General features: G+C 53.8%; 2 protein-coding genes and 1 long non-coding RNA gene across 10 annotated transcripts; 2 read left to right on the top strand and 1 right to left on the bottom strand.

Moving 5' to 3' along the window:
- The first annotated feature begins 299 nt into the window (after window positions 1-299).
- Window positions 300-18141, top strand: NR4A2 (nuclear receptor subfamily 4 group A member 2). Of its 8 annotated transcripts, XM_038584538.1 has the most exons (9): window positions 9835-9946; window positions 11602-11725; window positions 12369-13234; window positions 14022-14151; window positions 14582-14745; window positions 15633-15835; window positions 16231-16247; window positions 16352-16409; window positions 16556-16782. In XM_038584538.1, exons 3-9 carry the CDS (start codon window positions 12371-12373, stop codon window positions 16641-16643), a joined length of 1524 nt encoding a protein of 507 aa, XP_038440466.1. In that variant the 5' UTR covers window positions 9835-9946; window positions 11602-11725; window positions 12369-12370; the 3' UTR covers window positions 16644-16782. The 8 variants fall into 8 exon arrangements, 7 of the variants coding, with proteins under 7 accessions (XP_038440461.1, XP_038440466.1, XP_038440465.1 ...); XM_038584533.1 differs by lacking the exon at window positions 9835-9946 and adding an exon at window positions 300-374 and having other exon boundaries at window positions 16231-16409; window positions 16556-18141; XR_005384553.1 differs by lacking the exon at window positions 16231-16247 and having other exon boundaries at window positions 16556-16639.
- Window positions 7177-8167, bottom strand: LOC119867809. The gene is made up of 2 exons (XR_005384554.1): window positions 8079-8167; window positions 7177-7801 (listed from the first exon to the last, which is right to left on the bottom strand). It is a non-coding gene; the product is annotated as an uncharacterized LOC119867809 (long non-coding RNA).
- A 310-nt stretch (window positions 18142-18451) lies between the features above and the next one.
- LOC102151535 (collagen alpha-1(I) chain-like) lies at window positions 18452-22105 on the top strand. Its single transcript, XM_038585082.1, has 4 exons — window positions 18452-18473; window positions 19352-19543; window positions 19910-21000; window positions 21362-22105. The coding sequence occupies exons 1-4, from the start codon at window positions 18452-18454 to the stop codon at window positions 22103-22105; spliced, it is 2049 nt and encodes a 682-aa protein (XP_038441010.1).
- Window positions 22106-22739: the final 634 nt, after the last annotated feature.

Genomic DNA, 22739 nt, shown 5'->3' with positions numbered 1-22739 from the left:
TGGCCGCGGGGCCGAGTCCGCGGGGCTGCGCGCCGGGCGCCGGCGACAATGGGCTCGTGTGTGTGCAGCTGCCGCCGCCGCTGGGGGTCGGGGGAGGGGGCGGGCGGCCGCTCCCTGCCCCCCGCCCGCCCGCCCCCGACCCTCCGGAAGGCGGCCGGCCTCTTCGGCCCCGGGCCGGGACCCCGCGCCCCCCACCAGCGGCTTCGACCTTTTTTGTTTTCCTTTGCTTCTCCCAGTAAGTGTCCGGGGCCCAGGCTCCCCGCCTCCTCCCTCCCGCCGCCCTCCCCCCGCCCCCAGCAGGACGGCCGCGGGCCTCTGCGGGCCGGGACGCGCCTGCGGGGATGCGGTGACCGAGGGGCCGGGAGCGCCTGCAGGTAACGTATCCGGGACCCGGAGCGGGGCCTGGGGGGGCGGGGTGGGGGTGGGGGTGGGGGCGCCGGGCCTCCCTCCCTGTGGGCCTCGCTGCCGCCGAGCCTCCGTCCCTGCCGCCGAGCCTCCCTCCCTGCCGCCGGGCCTCCCTCTCTTCCTCCCTCCCTCCCGGCCGCCGAGCCTCTCGCTCTCCCTCCCTCCCGGCAGCCGAGCCTCCCTCCCTTCCTCCCTCCCGGCCGCCGAGCCTCCCTCCGTCCCTCCCTCCCGGCCGCCGAGCCTCCCTCCCTCCCTCCCTCCCGGCCGCCGAGCCTCCTCCCTCCCTCCCTCCGTGCCTCCCTCCCTCCCCGCCGGGCCCGGGCCTCCCGCGCAGGACGCCAGCGGGGCTGTAACGCCGGGAGCCGAGAGAAACTTCTGCTGACGGACTGGAGGAGGCTCCCCCGGACGCCGCGCCGAGAGAGGACCGCGCCCCCCCGCCGGCACGCCCCCCGCTGCGGAAGGAGGGGGCGGGCCGGCCTTTGGGGGCGTCCGGGGCGGCGGCGCCCGGCTCGGAGGGGCCCGTGTCCGCGGCGGGCGGCGGGGGCCGCTCGCTCCGGGGCCTCGCACGGGGCGGGGGACGTGCTGCGCCTTCCAGGAAACCGCGGTCGATCTGTGATGCGGTCGCGCTAATTGGGAGTTCAAAATTAAACTTTAATAAAGCATTTGTGTCGTGTCGTGTAATCGCGAAAGCTCCCCCCGCCCTGGCGGGTCGCCTGGGAGCCTCCAGTTCCTGGCGCTCAGCTAGGTGCCCCCCAAGAGCAGTGGCGGCGGCCGGCGGCGCAGCTGGATCTCCGAGAGCTGCAGATGTTGCTAATGGCAGCTTAAGCACGGATGGGCAGAGAGCAGACGGAAGGCAACACGTTGCCATATGGTTCCTTTAGCCTTTCACCTCCAGGGACATCAATCACGTATATTCTGGGAGGAACTTAATGACTCTCCGAACGGCAAAACGAATTACCTGGTACAATTTATATCCCTTGACCCGGTACGTTATAACAACAGGGAGCTAGCATCTCGCAGGTTCTGTGGTATAAATTGCGCTACGGAGCTACATTTCAAATTCTCTAACATCTACTTGTGGCGTGAGGGGCCCGTCAAGTCACGCTGGCTGTAAAATCTGGTTTCTGTATCGCCTTCCTCGTCCCCCTCCCACTTCCGAACCATACGAAGTTCAGAAAGTCCAGCAAAACTGTTGCCTTAGGAATTGCCAGTCAGCCAACCTGATAATACTAGTTGATGAGAGTGTGGAGAAATGGAAAACAGGATTTCCGATCCTAGTCACTTAAGGTTTAGTGATACTTAGGAACACCATACTTTAGGAATCCAGAAAGTTAAAGAACTCCTGCCGGAGATATGTGTGCTGTGAGTTGTTTCTGACTCCTAAACCTGTCAATTAACTATTTGAACTTCCTTTTTAAAACATAGACTTCGATTATTCTTCAACTTCAGAAAGTGACTTCTAGGAAACAGTCCTCGGAAATATGAAATAGAAGAAATATAAGGAGCCAAACAATTCTATACACAACCTCCCTTCCCCCCTACACAGTGTGTGTGTGTACTTGGATCATCTGTGTGGTGGTTTTTCTCCCCCAACATGTCAGTGACAGCATACTAAAGTCACTGTTTAGATCCTAGTGGAATGTTTCTGTAATATTTCACAGGTCTTATTTTAAATATCCTGGTGACTAATAAAATGGTTGATTGCCTCTAATTTCAGGTTATAAACAGGGTTGTCTCTTAGTGTATCCCTCCTTTTTCTTCCACTAACGCAGGGAGGCAACACTGGAAAACAAGAAATAAAGGTAAAAAAAAAAAAAGTAAATGACTTATGGAAACATTTTTTTTTTTTTTTTACTTTTACCTATTAAGTAATATCTGAAAGCTAGGAACGTACTATCTTTTAAAATATTTTGCTTCCGGGAGCAGGTAAACCACGTTAATTCATGTGAACTGACAGACTAACAAAATATACAAGATAGACCTAGGCAATGGAAACAAGTACATATGTTCATTCATGTCACATTTCAGAAAGTTAACATTTCTGAAAGTTTTTCTGTACATCATGTCCTTTCAGAACCTTTTTGAAATTACAAGATAATATTTCTCCTTTTTTGGTCCCCTTTTGTAAAGGATGATAATGTGTTACCTAGTGCTTGGGTTAGTGCAATCATGTTGGTAATTATTATCAAATAATACAAGACCTTTTGTGTATTTATATAGCAGAAAATCTTATACAGAACACATTAAGATATGTATCTTAGTTATGGCAGCTGTTGCTGGGGGCTGGTTTTGGTAATCTTTTAATAGCTAAGCTTTTCTCTCTCATCGTAGTCAATGTGTTTTAACCCTGATCAGAAGTGAGCTTGTCAATGATGAGTCCATCTCCATGACTTCTGAATAGGCAGTGAGTGTGTCTTTTTCCTTTAATCAGCCACACAGAACTCTCCTTATAAAGCTGTTATTGTCATGAGCAGATATTGCAGCCTTTTGTCAGGCCCCGTGATTATTAACGTGTTCCTCCTTCAAAGCCAGGCCGAAAGTCCTGCTGTGCTTCATTTCAGAATTCAAGTCCATTAGTAAATAAAATCCTAAGCAGCACTATTTGCTTTTTCTCAAGTTATAACATTACACGTAGTTCATGAATGATTTCGGGCCCTTTTGTAGGCATAAGCTACGTATGTTTTTGGTATACATATACAGTAATAAAAACAAGATATGTATCTTGCATCATGACTTATTTTAAACGAAGATTTGATGGATGTCCATTGTTACTCTAAATGAGGTGGCTGGCTGCCAAGGCGATCCCTATAGCTGGAAAGTACTAGCATTGTTATTGTCTACCAGGGAATCACTCTCTATTTTTTTGAGCTCTCAACTTCACCTCCCTCTTTCAATATTGCCCTTCCATATTGCTAATCTGAGAATTAGCTTGAAAATGAAAACTTTTGAAAATGTGTTTGTATTGCCAAGAAGATTTTCACTACTGTTTCTGGTTGCCTGCTGGTTTACAGCCTTTATCTTGAGCTGGCATGTTTATTTTAACTGCAAATGAAGAAATCCTCCTAGGACAGGGTATCTTCCCCGTGTTCTATGTAATTTTAATTGTGATGTAATCCTAGCTGCTTTCTTATTTTTTACTCATGAATGTACTTTAGAATATGTAAGATAGGCCAGATTTATGTGTTTCTCCTGGTAACACGGGACAAGTTATGGATAGGCATTAGGCCTCTAATAGAACTCTGCATTCAAGTGAGTGGGGGTGGGGAGGAGAGCCATCAGCAAAGAGTATATAGTCCCACTGCACTGGCCCTGTTTGCTTTTCAAATTTAAAATCTACATTGCTGCATTGGAAACTTGTTTCTCTCTTTTATAGTGTTTCATTTTTAAAAAATTCTTTTAAAACTGTCAATCTGTAAATATTTAACCAGCCAAGCAGGAAACAGTCTTTTATTCTCAGCTATATGCAGCTTTGTTTTTATCTGGGTTAGTGTGAGTGCCATGTAAATACCACATAAAAATTTGACTTGGTTTTCCTTACTTTGACTGAAGATTGACAGGGGCTTCTTTAATTAATCTTGTTCTCTTTCATGTTCTGTATTCAGATATTGAAATACAGTATTTTTATACATTTATAAGATTGTGTTTGCATTTATTTAATTTATGTTTCTTTTTTTAAAGCATGTAGCCTTGAATGTTTGTTCTACTTTTTTTTTTTTTTTCTTCACATCATTACTCTGGTACTGCTTGATGTAACTTGATTAGCTCCCTCCCCAGTCATGATTGGTAATTAAAATAGGCATTAAAATTAGTCACTTAGCAATTTTGCTGTTCAATTGGCAATTAAATTACTTAATTGCAATTAAAGTCCTAATTTTAATTGGCAAAATGATAGATGTAGATTTAAGATAATATGTATAAATACTTTAATAAGTGTCTATATAAGGATTACTTAATTACTCAACTTCAAGTTTATGCTGTTAACTTTAGAACTTTTAAGTGAGCAATGAAATTTATATTACATCTATTCAAAGGATATGGTAATTAGATTTATTACTTATCACTATAAGGGTCCTTGCTATAAGTTACTTTTGTAGTGTTAAAATTGTAGGCTTGATAATTGCAGAATTATGATGAGGAAAAGGGCATATATGTCTTTGTCATAATATATCAGTACAGGATCTTCATTCTTTATGAAATCCAGAGGTTCCTATCCACCAGTTAGTCAGGAAAAAATCAAAAGTGGTTATTTTGTCATTAAAGGTAGAACAAAAACCAGCCAGTTGTGATATAAATACAAAGACTATGGCAAAGTGTATGTATTTTATCTAGTTAAAATGCTATATAATACTGTGATAGTTACTAATGTTATTGGCTACTTTTAGAGTTTCAAGTGTCCATGATATTTTCTTAGCAGGTAGCAACTCATTTTCAGAATTTTTAAAAAGTTCTCTATATAATGTAATGACCCTCATGTTTCCTGAAATTAGCAATGAAATCTGAAACCAAAATTACCCTCCCTTGTTTAATCAAAAAGAATTCTTATACAGAAAATATTGGTGGTTGCCAGAGGCTGGAAGAGAGGAGAATGGACAGTTATTGTTTAATGGGTGTAGAGTTTCAGTTTTACAAGATGAGTTATGGAGATGGATAGTGGTGATGGGTACACAACAATGTGTATGTATTTACCATCACTGAGCAGCACACTTAAAAGTGGTTAAGGTGGTAAATTTTATGTTATCTATATTTTACCACACACACACAAGAAGATATTAAGTGGTTAGTAAAAAGCAAGAATGTTTAGGAGATGGTTACTGAAGAGTCAAGCATTAGAGAAAAGATGGAGGATTTTTATTATGCAAAATACTTTTTGAGTGGCATGAGGCTTTACCATATGTTCAGTTTTATAATTTTAATTTGCAAGTAGATGCTTCTAGAAAAAAAGAGTGCTGTTTTCTTCTGCACATCTTTACACATTTCTAGAACTGAGTTCTGAATTGAAGTAAGAAATAATTTTGCATTTAATGTTTTTTTTGGTAAAAAAAAAATGTGCTGAATAGAACTGAGTAAAAAGCCACAACTACCCAAAATGTGAATATCAGGTAAGCAGTTGACATGTTCTGTAAGCATTTTATAGGAAAGGAACAAATGGTTGGTTGATTAGTATCCTATTAATGCAAATGAAATGGTAAAAGGAAAAAACAAAAACTTTTAATATTGAAAAATGATGTTATAGTTCCATAACTGATTTTTTTTCCGAAGTGAAAATTTCTCTCCTCTATCTCTTATGTAAAATTTCCTGCTGAATGGCAACAAATACCATGAATGCAAATTTGTCCAAATAGAACTTGAAATATATATCTCATTTTAATGTTTAAGATAGTTTCCGTTAGGTAATTTTCTTATGAAATATCTTAAAGTTATCTCAACTCCTGGAATATATAACAGATATATCTATTCACTATATCTGAATTGGAAGGGCTACTGTGAGTTCATTTTGGGAGAATCGTGAACGAAATCCCTAAAGACCCGTTTCCCATGCATTAAGATAGAAAATCCTATGGGATTACATCCATGTTTGCTTTCTAAATTATACCAAAAGCTCAGTTTTATTAAGTATAATCTGTCTAGCCATGCATAAAATAAAATACTTTGGTTTAGATGTGAGTGTATGTATTATTTATGTTGATTTTTTATAAAAATGTTTTTCTATGTATGTGTCAATATATTCTGCTTAATATTGGCTAATCTAAAAGATAATATAGTAGCACGACTTGTCTAAATGCTTTTTGGAGGTCATCTATTAATATATATTGATAGAATTAATATTTTTGTCACTTAATTTAGTTGGTTTCAAAAGAAGGAGCTCTTTATATATAAGGCCAATTTTTACTCCTATCTATTTTAACTTCTTAAAATAGACCTTCATTGGGAATAACTTTACACATTTATACATGGCAATAATTTAAAGTTGCATCCTGAGTCTGGACCCTGAAAAAACTACTGCTGTCATTTTAATTGAGTTATAGTTTATAGTCAAGAATCTATGTTTAAAAGAATCTTGAAAGGCTGCAGTCATATAAATACAAAAGTTCAGTTTCTTTTAGCCTAAAGATTCATTTTAACACTTTCTACAAGGTTGTTCAAGTCTACATTTTGATTCCATTATATGTGTAATTAAACCTCTGTGCACAAAAGCATTCTCTTATGTACTAGCAAATATACCCACAGGAATCCTCTTCTAAACTATAATTTATTTAAACATGTAATCATAGGATTTTAAAACATGCTTTCATTTTTCCAAACTATATGCCAATTTGAGCTACTTGGTGATAAAATGAGAGATTTTATTACTATTTTGATCCCCCCCCCCCCCCCCCCCGCTGTGACCTAACAGTGAGTTAAACATGGGCAGGAGGAAAAAAAAGAAAATCTATTGTGAACCTAATTTCATGTGTTCAACTGTTTCCCCTTTTAAGAAAAATAGAAAAGAATAAAAGATTTGTAGTTATTTATGAATTCCAGCACAGTTTGAATATTTGGGCCTGCAGCTTGCTCTCCTAGGGTTTGGCCCAAGTAGTAAATAGCTAGCTGGTGAGTGAGTGAGTGAGTGAGTGAGTGTGTGTGTGTGTGTGTGTGTGATCCTCCGGAACGCTGTGGAGTCAGGCCCCCTACTGACAGGATCAGTCAATTACAGACATTGGCGGTTCTACAGAGACTTCGTTCCAGCACAATCTGGTGGGGACACAGGAGTTTGGAGTTTTAAGCGGGGTCTTTTTTTTTTTTTTTTTTTTTTTTACACTTTCTGATGCTTGTGTTGCATCCTTCCCACCCGAGCACATCCGAGCCCTACCAAAAAATGCTAGCCCAGGAAATAGCTTATCCAGTAGTTGGCTTATGAGTCCTGCATCCAGAGTGTCTTCCCAAGAAATAACTTCCCAGGAACCAGAATAGGAATTCGATGAAGAGCGAGAACTCACTCGCTCTTGCAAGTTGTAGGATGCAAGGGGGAAAGTCCCCCTTTTTCTCTTTCTAATGTCGTATCTAAATTCTCCATTTCCAGTTACTAATCATTATAACAGCTGCTGTGAAAACTGCCTGAGCCTTGGGTGCACGAAGACTTGGGCGGCGGTTAAGCCCGACGCCACAGGTTGCTGTTGTAGACGAGCGCACCACCCTGCAAGGCTGCCTTCCTCCGGGCCCCCCCGGCGCCCCCAGACCGCGCTCCCGCTCCCAGGGGAGCTCTCCGGCCGTCCGCAGGCTCACCCCGCGCGGACGCCGGGGGTTCGAGGCTCACACGGGAGGAGGAGCCCTCGCGGAGGGAAGGCATCCACTTGGCTGTGCGTCTGGGCACGGAGGGTGATGGATACGCCTCGAAGTTCTCCCGGCCCCGGCTTTCCTAGGAGTATATTAAAAAATAATAAGCGCCGCCCGGGCGGGGCTGGGCCCGAGTTTCCGAGAGCCCGAAAATAGCTGCGGGAGCCGGGCCGCCCGCCGGGATCAAGGCGCGCTCCTGCCGGCAGCGCCCGCTCCCTCGCGGAAGGGAAGGCAGCCGGGCGGCCGCCGCCTGCAGCCGCTGCTATTTTGGGCCGAGCCCCGCGGGTGCGTCAATGCCTGCGCCCCTGCGTCACCGCCACCCCCACCCCTTCCCTTCTCCCCGGTCTCCAAACTCTCACTTTTTCCCTTTCGTTCGCGTGGAATCGCTCCTGCCCACGGGGCGCTGACGCTACCGGGCCCCTGCTAATAGGCTATTCCTCGCCCCCCCGCTCCCCCTACTCACACCCTCACTCGCGCAGCCCCCCCCGCGCACACGCGCACACACGCGCACACACACACTCGCACACACACTTCCTGGTTTTATTTGCACTCGGGCCGCTGGGGCACCGCCGAGCCGCGGAGGCGGCGGCGGCAGGCGCCACATCTGGGGGAAACTTAAGGTGGCCGCGCAGTCCCCGGAGGCTGCGGCGCGGAGGAGCCCGGGCCCCGCAGCCGGGACAGCAGCGCCGGGCGGCGGGCGGAGCTGGGGCGCCCAGCGGAGCCGAGCGGGCCGGAGGGCGGCGGGCGCCCGGCGCCCCTGGCCCACCCCGGGAGCGGCAGGATTGGGGGCGGGAGTCGCCCAGGGGTTCCCGCGGCCTGGAAGCGCCCCCCCCCCCGCCTCCGACCGCGCCTCGGGACCGGGTCTGGGAGGCCGCCGTGCCGGGGCCGGGGCAGGGGGGGGGTCGCCCTCGGGCCAGGCGGCGCGCGCCTCAGCCTGGCGGGCGCTCCCGCGGCGCGCCGGGTCCCTCTCCTGGGAGGGCTGGCACACAACTTCACGCTCGTGCAGCGACCCCCCTGCGCCTTCTCCCCACGTTTTGTGTCTCCCTCTTGGCTCTGAGGCTTCGAAAGCGCTGTGCTCGGAGGAGGGCTGTTCCTTCTCTAGCCCGTGTTAGGGTAGTGTCGGCGGGCGCCGGCAGCCCCAAGGACTGAGGGTTGCCCCGCGGCGAGGTTAGAGCACCTTTCTGCGGAAGGCGCACCTGTTGCCTGCTGCCTGGCTGTAGTGTCCGCGACCGGAGCGTGGGCGGCGGCGCGCTCTGACTTTTGGGAGCCCTGACAGGCTGCCGGCCCCCTGCCCCCTGCCCCCTTCCACGCACCGCGTCCTCCCCTGCACGTGGGCGCTGCAAGGGAAGAAGGGAGCCTTGCACATGGCCCCACGCCCCTTCCACCTGGGGCTGTGCGTGTGCGTGAGGGAGGCAGCGGGGGGACACACACCGGGAGGTGCCAAGGCCAAGCCGGAGGCCGCGCGCGGCAGGGGCAGGAAAGGGGTTCCGCGTCGGGCTAGGGAGATCCCGGCCTGGCCGCCTGAGCCCCGGAGCTCCTCGGGTCGTGGGACATCGGTCCGCGCTCCCGCCAATGGGGGTGACACTTGCGAGAGGGTGAGGTTAGGACACCGCCGGGCACGTCCGGCCCCTCGCCCGTCCAGGTGCTGGCCACCTGGCCCCTGCCGGCGGTCCCTGCCGCGCGGGCTTTTGTTGCTCCCTCCCCCACGTGCGGGCGGCCGGGTGGGTGGGGGAAGGCGAGGTGACAAGTCGCGGCCGCCCGGGCCCGAGGGCAGAGGTCGCACCTCTTTCGGAAAAAAAAAAAAAAAGAGAGAGAGAGAAAGAAAGAAAGAAAGAAAAAACCCCAAGCTGGCGACCAAGGTGAACCCAGAACGGTTCCCACCTTAAAATCTGCCCTGCTCGTGACGTCAGGTCGGAAATATACCAAAGCGAGCGGCGGCCAGGAGTCCGGGGAGCGCGGCGGCGCGGCGATTGGGCGGCGGGCGGCTGACGCGCGCTGACGCGCGGGGACTTTAGGTGCATGTTGGCAGCGGCGGCGCGAGCCACATAAACAAAGGCACATTGGCGGCCAGGGCCAGTCCGCCGGCGGCCGCGCTCGCTCGCCGTCCCGCTCCGCCGCTGCCCGCCGCTGGGGACCTGCGCTGCCGCCCGCCGCCCCGGCCCGGCCCCGGCGCGAGCGCCTCCCGGGCGGAGTTGGAGGAACGAGGAGAGGCGCGGAGAACTCCTGAGTGAGTAGGTGCGGCGCGCCGCTCCGGCCCTTCCTGCCTCGGCGCCGCGCTCGTCCCTCGCCCCCACGTGCGTGGCGCGGGCGCTCCGGCGGCGGGCGCGGGGCGCGGGGCGCGGGGCGCGGGGGCGCGCGGCCGCCGCGGTCGTGGGTCCGGGCGCCGCCGCCGTGGCCCCGGGGCGCGGGCTCCCCGGGCTCCCCGCGGCGGGTGGACGCGGCCGGCGCCGCCGACCCGCGCGCGGGGCCCGAGCCCCAAGTTTTCTCTTAGGGCGGACTGGATTGCGACCACGGGTCCGAGGGGGGGCGCGGGCGCGGCCCGCACGGGGCCGGGGGGAGGTTCCTCAGTGTACGTGTTGCTCGGGGACTGTGCCCCGGAGGCCGGCCGCCGCGCCGGGGTTGCCCGGGCACCACTGAATGAGGGGCGGCGCTGCCGTCGCCGGAGCGTCCTGTTACTAAGTTGCCTGAAATTTCTGGTTTTGACACATGCCGGGCTTGGGTATGTGCGTACGTCAGAGACACAGACACAGAGACAGAGGCAGAGCGAGACAGAGTAGAGCAGCCCTGAAGCCTGAAGCCGCCAGGTTGCCCGGAGGCCGAGGTCCGGCACAGGCAAACCTCCTAAGGGCTGTGGTCGTCCTGGGTCTCCTCTCCCTCTACTTTTTCTGATTAGCCTTCCTCCCCGGGCAGCAAGAGGACGGGGAGGGGAGGGGAACAGACGGGGTGGAGGTCTGGCTTTCTTTTTCATTAGTGCTGAGATTGTCTGTGCTCTAGAATGTCTTCCAAGTGGAAACATCTGAAAATTCCTAGGGCGCAGGAATGCCTGGCTCTGGCAAGTAGGCAGACTGTGGCAGGCGGGATAGGCAAGGTGTTCGCTGGGCTTCCTGTGTCGGGAAGCGCCTCCAGCCTTGCTGCCAATACCGGATAGCAGGGCTTCTCTGCCTCTGCAACTGACCTAAGGTGCTCCTGGAAGAGTAGGGTCTCCTCTTCCCACCCCTTGGCCATCAAAGATGTTGAAAGGCAAGTTTCCCTGGAGAAGTGAATGGCAATTCACCTGTATCCTCAATCCCAGGGTTCTGTCAAAACCACTTAGGAAATCCAGATGCTTCCACTCAGATTGCCTCCGGGGCTGCCCAGGCCTTGCTGACATTCTGTAACGCGTCGGGGTGGAGGGAGAGATGGGGTTTTCATATTATGCTTTTGACTTCTACTTTCTTTACCCCTCCCCAAAGAAAAGCTAGCTTCACCACAGAGAAATTTAAGATTCCAATGCTATATTTTATTTGACTCTAGTTTATTCTTGTTTGAGTCTGAATGAAACTCAAATGGAAACGACACTACCCCCAGCCCTATCTCCACCCCCACCCCAGCCCCCCCCATCTTAGCAAAGGGTCCAGTTTATTACATCATAAGTCATAAATAAGTACTCCTTCAGAACCCTCTGTCTGCAAGGATTTACACAGTGCAACGGGGGGCATTCCGCGTTGTTTACAGTCCTCTCTCACACACTCCTTGTAACTGCTGAGTTTGGTAAAGGCTACACACCAATTTCCAAGGAAACAATCAAGGAGGGCAGAGAAGGGCTTGCCTGGGGACTCTACAGATGCCCGACTGAATCTGTCGGGGAAAGTCACCCTGAAGCTTCCTGTGTCTGTATTTCAGGGAGGAGATCCGACAGGCTGGACTCCCCATTGCTTTTCTAAAAATCTTGGAAACTTTGTCCTTCGTTGAATTACGACACTGTCCACCTTTAATATCCTCGAAAACGCCTGTAATTCGGCTGAAGGTTAGTGCAACTTCATTTCTTTCTTTCCCTCCTCCGAGTTCCCTGAACGTCAAGACACAGGGCAATGCGATCTTCCTCAGCAAACTCTGTAACTTAAGGTTTTCCCGGGCCAACGTCTTCAGGGAACAACATTCTTCTCATTGTGCAATTCAACCTCATTTCTAGAATGAGCTTGCTGCACCCGAGCTTCAGAGGAAAGGCTCCTCTGAGCGGGACCATCCGTGTGAGGGGCTGAAGGGGAGGCGTCTGAAATACCCGGGAACAGAGACCCTCCCTCGATGGCCTTCTGGCTCTGGCTCTTCCCGGGGGGCCAGCCCCCCGGGGCCAGCCTCCCCAGGCCAGCCTCCCTGGACCAGCCTCCCGGGGCCAGCCTCCCTGGCCAGCCTCCCCGGGCCAGCGTCCCTCGGGCCAGCCTCCCGGGGCCAGCCTCCCCAGGCCAGCCTCCCCGGGTCAGCCTCCCGGGGCCAGCGTCCCCAGGGCCGCAGTGTCTTGCTCCGCAGCACTCGCGCTCTGCACCCTTCCTCTCGCGGCCCCAGGCTCCCTGACCGCCGCGGGCTGCCGGTGTAGCTCCAGGTGTACCCGAGCCCGGGAGAAAGTGTTCGGTTGACCAGGCTGAGTGTGTATCACCCTGTTTCATTTCCAGCCATGCCTTGTGTTCAGGCGCAGTATGGGTCCTCGCCTCAAGGAGCCAGCCCCGCGTCTCAGAGCTACAGTTACCACTCTTCGGGAGAATACAGCTCCGATTTCTTAACTCCAGAGTTTGTCAAGTTTAGCATGGACCTCACCAACACTGAAATCACTGCCACCACTTCTCTCCCCAGCTTCAGTACCTTTATGGACAACTACAGCACAGGCTACGACGTCAAGCCACCTTGCTTGTACCAAATGCCCCTGTCCGGACAGCAGTCCTCCATTAAGGTAGAAGACATTCAGATGCACAACTACCAGCAACACAGCCACCTGCCCCCCCAGTCCGAGGAGATGATGCCGCACTCCGGGTCGGTTTACTACAAGCCCTCCTCGCCCCCGACGCCCACCACCCCGGGCTTCCAAGTGCAGCACAGCCCCATGTGGGACGACCCAGGCTCTCTCCACAACTTCCATCAGAACTACGTGGCCACCACGCACATGATCGAGCAGAGGAAAACGCCCGTCTCCCGCCTCTCCCTCTTCTCATTTAAGCAATCGCCCCCCGGCACCCCTGTGTCTAGCTGCCAGATGCGCTTCGACGGGCCCCTGCACGTCCCCATGAACCCGGAGCAGGCGGGCAGCCACCACGTGGTGGACGGGCAGACCTTCGCGGTGCCCAACCCCATCCGGAAGCCCGCGTCCATGGGCTTCCCCGGCCTGCAGATCGGCCACGCGTCGCAGCTGCTGGACACGCAGGTGCCCTCGCCGCCGTCGCGGGGCTCCCCCTCCAACGAGGGGCTCTGCGCCGTGTGCGGCGACAACGCGGCCTGCCAGCACTACGGCGTGCGCACCTGTGAGGGCTGCAAAGGTTTTTTTAAGGTGAGCGAGGACGGGGGCGGGGGAGGCAGGTAGGGGCCCCCTAGTGCCGGGAGCCTCGGAGCGCGCGCTCCGCCGGGTGCCGGCCGCCCAGCCCCCGCTCCACCAGCGGCCGGGTCAGCCCAGGCTGCCCTGCGGGCGCCCACCGCCCGGGGCGGAGGCCTCTGGGTACCGGAGGAAGGGAAGGAGCGAGACCCGGAGACCTGGGGTCGCGTCGCCCCTGCGCGCAGCCGACCCCGGCAGGCCCCAGCCCCAAGTTGCAGGAGCCGGAGTAGGAAGAGGGTCATTTGCATGTGCTGGGAGCTGTCTTCTCTGTTCAGATTGAAATTGGTTAGGACAGAGAACCGTGTCTGAGCTAACCAAGTGGAACAGAATTCCCTATGGTCAAATTAAGTGATCTCTTTATTTCGCCATCCTGATTGAATAATCTTATCATTTTAAATAGAGAAGGTCTCCAAGGAATGTAAATAATATGAATGCCCACGGATTTGTATTTACTGAGCGTCTCCTTCTCCTTCTCTTGGCATATAAAACACAGCAAGGAGCGGCAAGGTTAGCTCAAATGTTAACGCTATCAATTTTCTCCTGTTAAATGCCCTGGGGGAGGAAAACGAAAAGAAAGAAAAGGAAAAGGAAAAGGAAAAAAAATTAAAAGGAGTTGTGTGTATGTGTTTGTTTGTGGGGAGGGAGTGTAGATCGCAGCCTTTCAGAAATTGTTCCTGGATTCCCTCCCTGGGTTGTTGGATTTTCAAAAGAAAAAAAAATCGGTCTATGTTGTCTCCTTTTGCAGCGCACGGTACAAAAAAACGCAAAATACGTGTGTTTAGCAAATAAAAACTGCCCAGTGGACAAGCGGCGCCGGAATCGCTGTCAGTACTGCCGGTTTCAGAAGTGCCTGGCTGTTGGGATGGTCAAAGAAGGTAGGTCGGGCCGAGCAGCCCACTTCGCGGGAGCCCCCTGCTCCTAGCCCAGTCCCATTTTCCGCCTCCCAGAGCCGGGGGCCGGCGGGGTTATCCTCGGGTGCCCCCCTTCCGCGCCCGGCCTCCCTGCCCGGCAGCCGCCTGCTTGCGCATCCTGCCCTGGGGAAAGCAGCCAGGCCCTTCTCGCCGTCAACTATACGACCCATCTGGAAGAAGACATGAAACAACCCCACATTTTTTTTCTTTTCTTTATTTTTTTCTTTTCTTTCTTTCTTTTTATTAATGTTTATCGTCAGTAAAGGCTTTACAAGCAGTGGGACCCTGCGCGCCGGCCGGGTGCCCGGGGCTGCGGCCTTACCCCTGGGAGGGGCCGAGGCGGCAGCTGGGTCCCGCTAGGGGGAGCGACGCTAACCTATTTATGCCTTTGCAGTGGTTCGCACGGACAGTTTAAAAGGCCGGAGAGGTCGTTTGCCCTCGAAACCGAAGAGCCCACAGGAGCCCTCTCCCCCCTCGCCCCCGGTGAGTCTGATCAGTGCCCTCGTCAGGGCCCATGTCGACTCCAACCCGGCTATGACCAGCCTGGACTATTCCAGGGTAAGAAGCTGGCGGCGGTAGCATGTGGACAAACCCACGGCCGGGCAGGACCCCTTCCCACACCCTTCACTAACCCCCAGACTCAAGCAAGGCTGTGGCTTTACATCTCTGGGCAGAGCCGCAGGAGACAGAGCGACAAACAAACCATGTTGCTGGGAGTGTAGACACCGGGGCAGACAGAGGAAGGGCGGACAGGCCACGGTGATCACCTCTCTGGGAGCCCTCCTTCTCACTGCCATCGTGCACACATATACTCATGCACTAATGCCTCTCATGCCCAAACCAGAGGCTGTGCAAAAATGCTCCCCACTTGCGTTTTATCCCCAGCCTTCCATAGAGATGCTTTAATCCTCATCCTCTGTGGCACTGTCTGGGCGGGGGGGATGCCCGCTTAGGGGTCGGGGAAGGGAAAAAGAAAGGTATGAGGAATGGCTGTGGCATGGGGAATCAAGTGGTCAGGTTCCTTTTTTACCCCAGCTGTGAGAAATGTGTGGGCTTTAATTGGAGGAAGTGTGTCGGGCAAACCTAGAAGCCACTGCAATTTTATTAAGATTTGCAAAGGGCGTCTCTGCTCGAGACCCACTCTGGGACTGGCATGAATACTAACGTGTCAATTGTTTTGTGGAGATAAGAGTGAACGTTTCCCAGGGCTGGATGGCACTGTATTTAGTCTGTATGGAAATGGTAATTTACATATTTAAAGCAGCGACCTCATAGCACCATCCCTAATTGAATTAATTGCCCCGGAACATCTAATTTCCTTACTGGTCAGAGAGAGGTTTAATTGTTATAAAAACCTGGCTCCCCTACTAGAAGCGGGGTTAGCAATTTCACGGGTTATATATTTTAGAGAACCTCATTAAGTGCTTTTTAAAATGAAATTCCAGTTCCAGGCGAACCCTGACTATCAGATGAGTGGAGATGACACCCAGCATATCCAGCAGTTCTATGATCTCCTGACTGGCTCCATGGAGATCATCAGGGGCTGGGCTGAGAAGATCCCGGGCTTCGCTGACCTGCCCAAAGCCGACCAAGACTTGCTTTTTGAATCAGCTTTCTTAGAACTGTTTGTGCTTCGATTAGCGTACAGGTAATGGAGGAGGCAATCCAGGGAGGCTGGGGGAAAGGAGGAAGAGAGGGATCAAGAAGGAGAAGAAAGAAGAAAGGGGAAATAAAAGGGGGAAAGAGAAAAGGACAGAACAGGAAAATGAAAGAGGGAAAGAAGAAGGAAAGGATAGTAGACAAAAGGAAGAGAAGGGAAGGAGCGAGCCCAGAAGCCTTGGATGAATGGAATGGAAGTGGGATAGGGGGCGTTCTTCATTGTTATGAAATTAAACCCTTTCAAGGTCTACTGGTCTACATTTTATTAACTCTTCCGTAATTAGGTACCTCTTAAATCCCTCATTTATTGCTCTTCAAGTAATTAGTTGTTTAGCTTTTCTCTCTCTCTTTTTCTCCCCTCTCTCTCTTTGGTATTAATTGCAGGTCCAACCCAGTGGAGGGTAAACTCATCTTTTGCAATGGGGTGGTCTTGCACAGGTTGCAATGCGTTCGTGGCTTTGGGGAATGGATTGATTCCATTGTTGAATTCTCCTCCAACTTGCAGAATATGAACATCGACATTTCTGCCTTCTCCTGCATTGCTGCCCTGGCTATGGTCACAGGTCAGTACCTCAAGTGCAGGGCATTTCTCCAAAACTGCCCAGCAGGATTTGTCCCGGTTTTCCCTTGCCACTGATCCTCCCTGGTCCTGCCAGCTAGCTAACTGCTTTGTGTGTTCCTCTTTTGTTTCTGATTGTGTTTCCTGCAGAGAGACACGGGCTCAAGGAACCCAAGAGAGTGGAAGAACTGCAAAACAAGATTGTAAATTGTCTCAAAGATCATGTGACTTTCAATAATGGGGGGTTGAACCGCCCCAACTATTTGTCCAAACTGTTGGGGAAGCTCCCAGAACTCCGTACTCTTTGCACACAGGGGCTACAGCGCATTTTCTACCTGAAACTAGAAGACTTGGTACCACCGCCAGCAATAATTGACAAACTTTTCCTGGACACTTTACCTTTCTAAGACCTCCTCCCGTGCACTTCAAAGGAACTGCAAAGAAATCTAAAACTATCCAGAGGGGCAAGTCACAAGGCAGAGATATCCCCTTGAGCTGCCTCAGCTCTAGCCGGCCCCCACCCCATCCATAAAACCCCAGTCCCCTGATCCCTAAAGAAAAAACAAAACAAAACAAAACAACAAAAACTGTTGCTATTTCCTAACCTGCAGGCAGAACCTGAAAGGGCATTTGGCTCCGGGGCATCCTGGATTTAGAACACGGACTACACACAGTGCAGTGGTATAAACTTTTTATTATCAGTTTAAAAATCAGTTTATTGTTCAGAAGAAATATTCCTAATGTATGATGGGAAATGTTTGGCCATGTTTGGTTGTTGCAGTTAAGACAAATGTAACACACACACACACACACACACACACACACTCACACATTGTTTGGGGACCCACAAGTATTGCCCTTTAAAAGACTTCAAAGTTTTCTGCTGTAAAGAAAGCTGTAATATATAGTAAAACTAAATGTTGCGTGGGTGGCATGAGTTGAAGAAGGGAAAGGCTTGTAAATTTACCCAATGCAGTTTGGCTTTTTAAATTATTTTGTGCCTATTTATGAATACATATTACAAATTCTAAAAGATAAGTGTGTTTGCAAAAAAAAAAAAGAAAAAAGAAAAAAAGAACTACACAAAAAAGGGACAAGCATGTTGATTCTAGGTTGAAAATGTTATAGGCACTTGCTATTTCAGTAATGTCTATATTATATAAATAGTATTTCAGACACTATGTAGTCTGTTAGATTTTATAAAGATTGGTAGTTATCTGAGCTTAAACATTTTCTCAATTGTAAAATAGGTGGGCACAAGTATTACACATCAGAAAATCCTGACAAAAGGGACACATAGTGTTTGTAACACCGTCCAACATTCCTTGTTTGTAAGTGTTGTATGTACCGTTGATGTTGATAAAAGAAAGTTTATATCTTGATTATTTTGTTGTCTAAAGCTAAACAAAACTTGCATGCAGCAGCTTTTGACTGTTTCCAGAGTGCTTATAATATACATAACTCCCTGGAAATTACTGAGCACTTTGAATTTTTTTTGTTTTTTTTTAATGTCTAAATTGTCAGTTAATATATTATTTTATGTTTGAGTAAGAATTTTAATATTGCCATATTCTGTAGTATTTTTCTTTGTATATTTCCAGTATGGCACATGATATGAGTCACTGCCTTTTTTTCTATGGTGTATGACAGTTAGAGACGCTGATTTTTTTTTCTGATAAATTCTTTCTTTGAGAAAGACAATTTTAATGTTTACAACAATAAACTATGTAAATGAACAGAATTTTGTCTTTTTTTTCTGGGTCAGGAAAAACATGATGACTAAACAGCAATATACAATACAGCTGGAGATTGATTTAGGATAGGTCATTTATTCATTTGAGTTTCAAACTGACAGCCTAGATCTATTCTAGCAAAAGAACCTGGAGAATTGAACTAATTATCCAGAAAACCCAGTACATTTTTCCTCCATCAGAAGTTTTGAGGGTGGCAACCTGCCTTTATCAGAATCAATTGAGAATACCTTAACTCTTTCGTTAACTTTGCTCTTAAGTGCAGCTTTCCGAAGAGAGGTTCAGGAGACCAGAGATGGCTTTTGAACTTTTGCAAAGTCTCTGAAGTCCTGTCAAGTTTTTATCTTGCAGAATGTTTAGGGAGTATCTTTTTAAGACTCAGGAAGTTAACATGGATTTGAAGCGTGTTGTACATTATCTCTGATTTTTCCAATTCCTCTACTTATTGCTGTTGTAAAGCGTCTTGAAAGAAGGGCCAAGCATTTTGTGCCCTCTGGGCTTTGGGTCAGTGGTCTTGGCACACAGCAGAACTCAGTAGGGGCATTTCTTACAGCTTTTTGTTGTCCTCCTTCACTGGAGAGTGATGAGGTACACTTGACACTTTTAGCATCATGTTTTTAAAGTTTTTCAGGTAAATCATAAAATATTTCATTTGTCAGATTCTGGGTCTAGTACAAGTGAGTTAATCCACAGCCTCTAGGATTCCAGGCAGCATCAACCTTTAGCAAAGGAGCAAGCGGTGCTGCGGCCGCGGCTCAGCCCCGGGCCCTGGGCAGTCGGGGTCCTGCCTGCGTAGCTTCAGGCCCGCGGGGCCTGCGGGGCGCAGGGTGGGCACCGTCTTCCTCGCCGGCCCTGGCCGCTTACGGAGGCCAGCGGGTCGCTGAAACTTAGAGACGTATTGTTTTTAAACCCAAAGTTAGAAATTGCCGGTGAACTGCCACAAGAGTTCTTAGGTTGTTCTTTTTTACTTTGCTTCCCTCCCCCCCCCCCCTCCTGTTTTTATGGGGAGAAAAGAGAGAAGGCAGGTTCCGTGATAACTGAAGCTCATTTTAAACAGGTGGGTTTCTCCGCAGGTATCTCCGGGGGCAAACGCGGGTGGTCACAGAAAGGATTAGATAGTGAGCGAAGCATCCAATTTCCTGCCTTTCTTGAAAAGATGGGACTTGCCATTTCCTTTTCTTTTCGCAACTTCCAGCGCAACCAAAGCCTCCCGCTAATAAGCCGAGAGAGAAAGGTCTTCAGAGAGGCCGGTGTCTGCGGAGCGCCCGGCGGTCCCCGGTGCTGAGGCCCCGAGGCAGCCACTCGGTCCCCGACAGTCGAACCCAGAAACCGCCTCTCCCGCGGGTCCCCCCTGAGGAGGCTGCGCACCCCGAGGCCGTGGCGCTAGGTAGTGCGCCTCCCGGTCCGGGTCCCGGTCCGCGTCCGGGTCCGGGGGGGGGGGGCGGGGGGCGCAGGGCACCGGCTCCCGCACGCTCGGCGGGGGTCTCCAAGGGCCCGGAGCCGGCGCCTCCCGGGCTTCGCGGGTGCGGGTCACCCCGCCGCGATCCCGCGCCCCCCGGCCCCCCTCCCCCCAGCTGCGGACCCAGCCCGCGGGGCCACCGACGCGCTGCACCGCGGAGCCCGGACGCCGCGCGGGGCTTCCCCAGGAGGACGCGGGGGCTGCAGGGGAGGCGCCGTCCCGGTCCCCGTCCCCGTCCCCGTCCCCGTCCCGGTCCCCGTCCTCCCCCCGTGGGTCCCGCGCCCCCGGGGGCAGCTGCCGAGCCCGGCACCCCGCGCTCCGCGCCGGAAGGGCCCGTTTTGGGTCTGGGCGCGCGGGCGCCTTGCGGGGCGGCTCCTGGCGGGCGGGTGGGCGCTCTGGGCGGGGGGCGCTGGGCCCCGCCGGGGACGACCGCGGGGGTCGTCCTGGGGCCCAAGGAGCTACGCCTGAGCCCCGAGGGCGGCAGCGCCCGGCGGCCGCGGCGGCCCCGCCCCCGGCGTGGTTCCTTCGGGTGCGGCGCTGCGGCCCGAGGCAGCTGGCGCCCCCGCCCCGAGCGCCCCTCACGTCTCACGGGACAGGCCCGCCGGGAAGCTGCTCTCGCCGCGCAAGGACGTCACCCGAGGGCTCCATTTCACTTCGCCTTGGGCCCTGGGGCTCGCCGCTGTGGGGGCGTCTGCGCCAGCGGGAGCCCGGCCTGGGCGTGCGGGCTGGCGGCCCACGGACGGGCCCGCGGGAGGGACCGGACCTCCCCGTGCGCTCCCGCCGCGGCAAGGCCGAGCCCCCGCCCCCGGCCCCTTCGGTCCCCCCCAGCCCCGCACGCGCCTCCCTTCCCGGTGCGCAGCGCGGAGGGGGCGGCGGGGCGCGCGGGCCGGGGTCTCCCGCCGGGTGTCCCGGGCCTCGCCTCCCGGGCCCGAGCCGGCGGAGCCCCCCGCCCCCCGACAGCGTCCCGCAGGGCGCGCGCGGCCCGGAGCACGTCGCGTACTGAGGCTTTCAAAACTTCCTTCGTGGTGTTTCGGGGCCGCGCGGAGGCCGGGGCCGAGCAGCTCCCTCCGAGGCCCCCGGAGCCCCCCCCGCCCCCCGGGAACAGGAACCGTCGCTCGGGGGCGCGCCCCGGGTTTCGCAGCGCCCCACTCCCCGCGCCCGGGGCCCCACGCGGAGGCCGGGGTGGGGTCCGGGCAGCTGCCGCCCAGGCCTGCGCGGGTCCAGCCTCGGGAAGGGGCGCCCCCGCGGCCGCGGAGCTTGGGGCCGGCTCGGCCCGGGCCGCACGGAGGGCGCAGCGCCGCCGGCAGGTTCCCGCGCGGGGCTCGGGCCGGGCCGCTCCCGCCCGCCGACCGCACGGCCGAGCGGGCAACGCCAAGCAGCACACCGTGCTGTAGTGATTCGTTTTTAATAGTGAAATAGACACAAACATCCGCCTTTTTCATTCCTACTTTTAAGTTTCTCTAGAAACCCTCCTGGGACCCCGCGTGTCCGCGTCCCGGGGAGTGAGGCCGCTGCGTGTCCCTCCCGAGCGCGGCGGGGGCGGCCGCGGGGCCCGCAGGCTCCTTCCTCCCACGGGAACCGGCGCGTTCTCCGGGCGAGTCCGGCCGGGCTCGGGGCGCCGCGGGCGGGGGCGCGGGCGGGGGCGCGGGCGGGGGCGGGGGCGCGGGGTCCCGGGGCGCCGGCAGCGGCGGGAGGGCCGCGGGGAGCGAGGCTGCGGCCGCCGACTGCCCCGCGCTGGCCCCGCAGGCCCCGTCGCGGACGGCGAGGCCCGGGACCGCGGCAGGCCCGGGGAGGGGGACGCAGGGGCCGCCGCTGCCCCTGCGCTCTGGGGCGGCCGGACACGGTGCCGAGGGAGCCGCGCTCGCCGGGGTCCCCGTAGGTCCCCCGCCCCCGCCGCCCCGGGCTTTCCCGGCGGCTGCGGCCGCGTCGCCTCGGGCCGGGGACCCGGCGGGTGCGGCGGGGCGCGAGCAGGAGCGCGAGCAGGAGCAGGAGCACGAGCACGAGCGGCCGCGCGCCCGGCTCTCCCCGCACCCGCCCGTCGGGGGCCGCGCGGCTGGCGGGGCGTCGGTCCACACCGCGGGGCAGCACGGAAGCGCGCGGCGGAGGCGCGTCCACACCGCAGGCAGAGCCGCCCGGAGTCCGTCCGCACAGCCGCGCCCCGCGCGTGCCCCGCACGTGTGCGCTCCCCGCCGGGCGCTGGAGCCGGCCCTGAGCCCCGGGCCCTGGCCCCGCGCGGTCTGCGGGCGCGCTCGGCGGCCTGGACGGGGCGCCCGACCGGGACCGACCGGGCCCTCGGACAGACTGACCCCCCCTTCCTTCTCCCCCTCGTTAATCTCTCTCACCCCTACGTCTTTGTATTCCTATCCACACTTGGGCCTGGAGACCCTAGGGTTTCCCGGGCCGTGCCCCTGCTTGGTGGCCACGGGGCCCGGGTGCCCGCAGCAGCTTCCGCGGGCGGGACAGGGTGGGCGCAGGCCGCAGCGCGCGTGACGCCCCGAGGGGCTGCGGGGGGCCTGCACTGGCCCGGACTTTCCGCCTCTGGAAGCTTGCGTGTGTGTGTGTGTGTGTGTGTGTGTGTGTGTGTGTGTGCACGGTCTCCCAAGGAACTGGGCTTTTAAAAGGGCGCGGAGGTAGACAGCGAGGGGAGGCTCTTGCTCGGGGGCTGCAAGTAGGCCAGTGTTTTTCAAACTGCGGGTCCCAACCCACTAAATGGTTTGTAAAATCAATATAATGGATTGTGATCAGAGTTTTCTTCCAAAGAAATAAAAGAATAACAATAGAAATCATGAGTGCTTTGCACAGAGTATGAAGAGCTTCTCTTGTTTGCTGAGACTTCTCTCGTCTGCGATATAAAATGTACTTATGTGCGTGAGTCTTGGAAAGTTTGGGAGCCTCTGCTGGTGGACCAGATGTGCCGGAAGTGAAGGGGAGGACATGCCTGTACTGAGATGCTGATAAGGGGAGTTGAGCAACGTGGTGCTGGTTTTGATCAGTCCTCTCTCTCCTGTATTTTTTTTTTTTTTTGCCCCCGAAGTCCTCACTGCCCCCTCACACCGCAGTGGGATTCCACACCTCTGCGGCCCCCTGCCTGTTACGTGCTTGGAACCCTGCTGGGCATTATGAG

The sequence above is a fragment of the Canis lupus genome, chromosome 36, assembly GCF_011100685.1.
Source record: "Canis lupus familiaris isolate Mischka breed German Shepherd chromosome 36, alternate assembly UU_Cfam_GSD_1.0, whole genome shotgun sequence".
Lineage (NCBI taxonomy): Eukaryota > Metazoa > Chordata > Mammalia > Carnivora > Canidae > Canis > Canis lupus.
The sequence above is the reverse complement of the archived record's forward strand: the minus strand, read 5'-3'. Positions and strand labels throughout refer to the sequence as shown.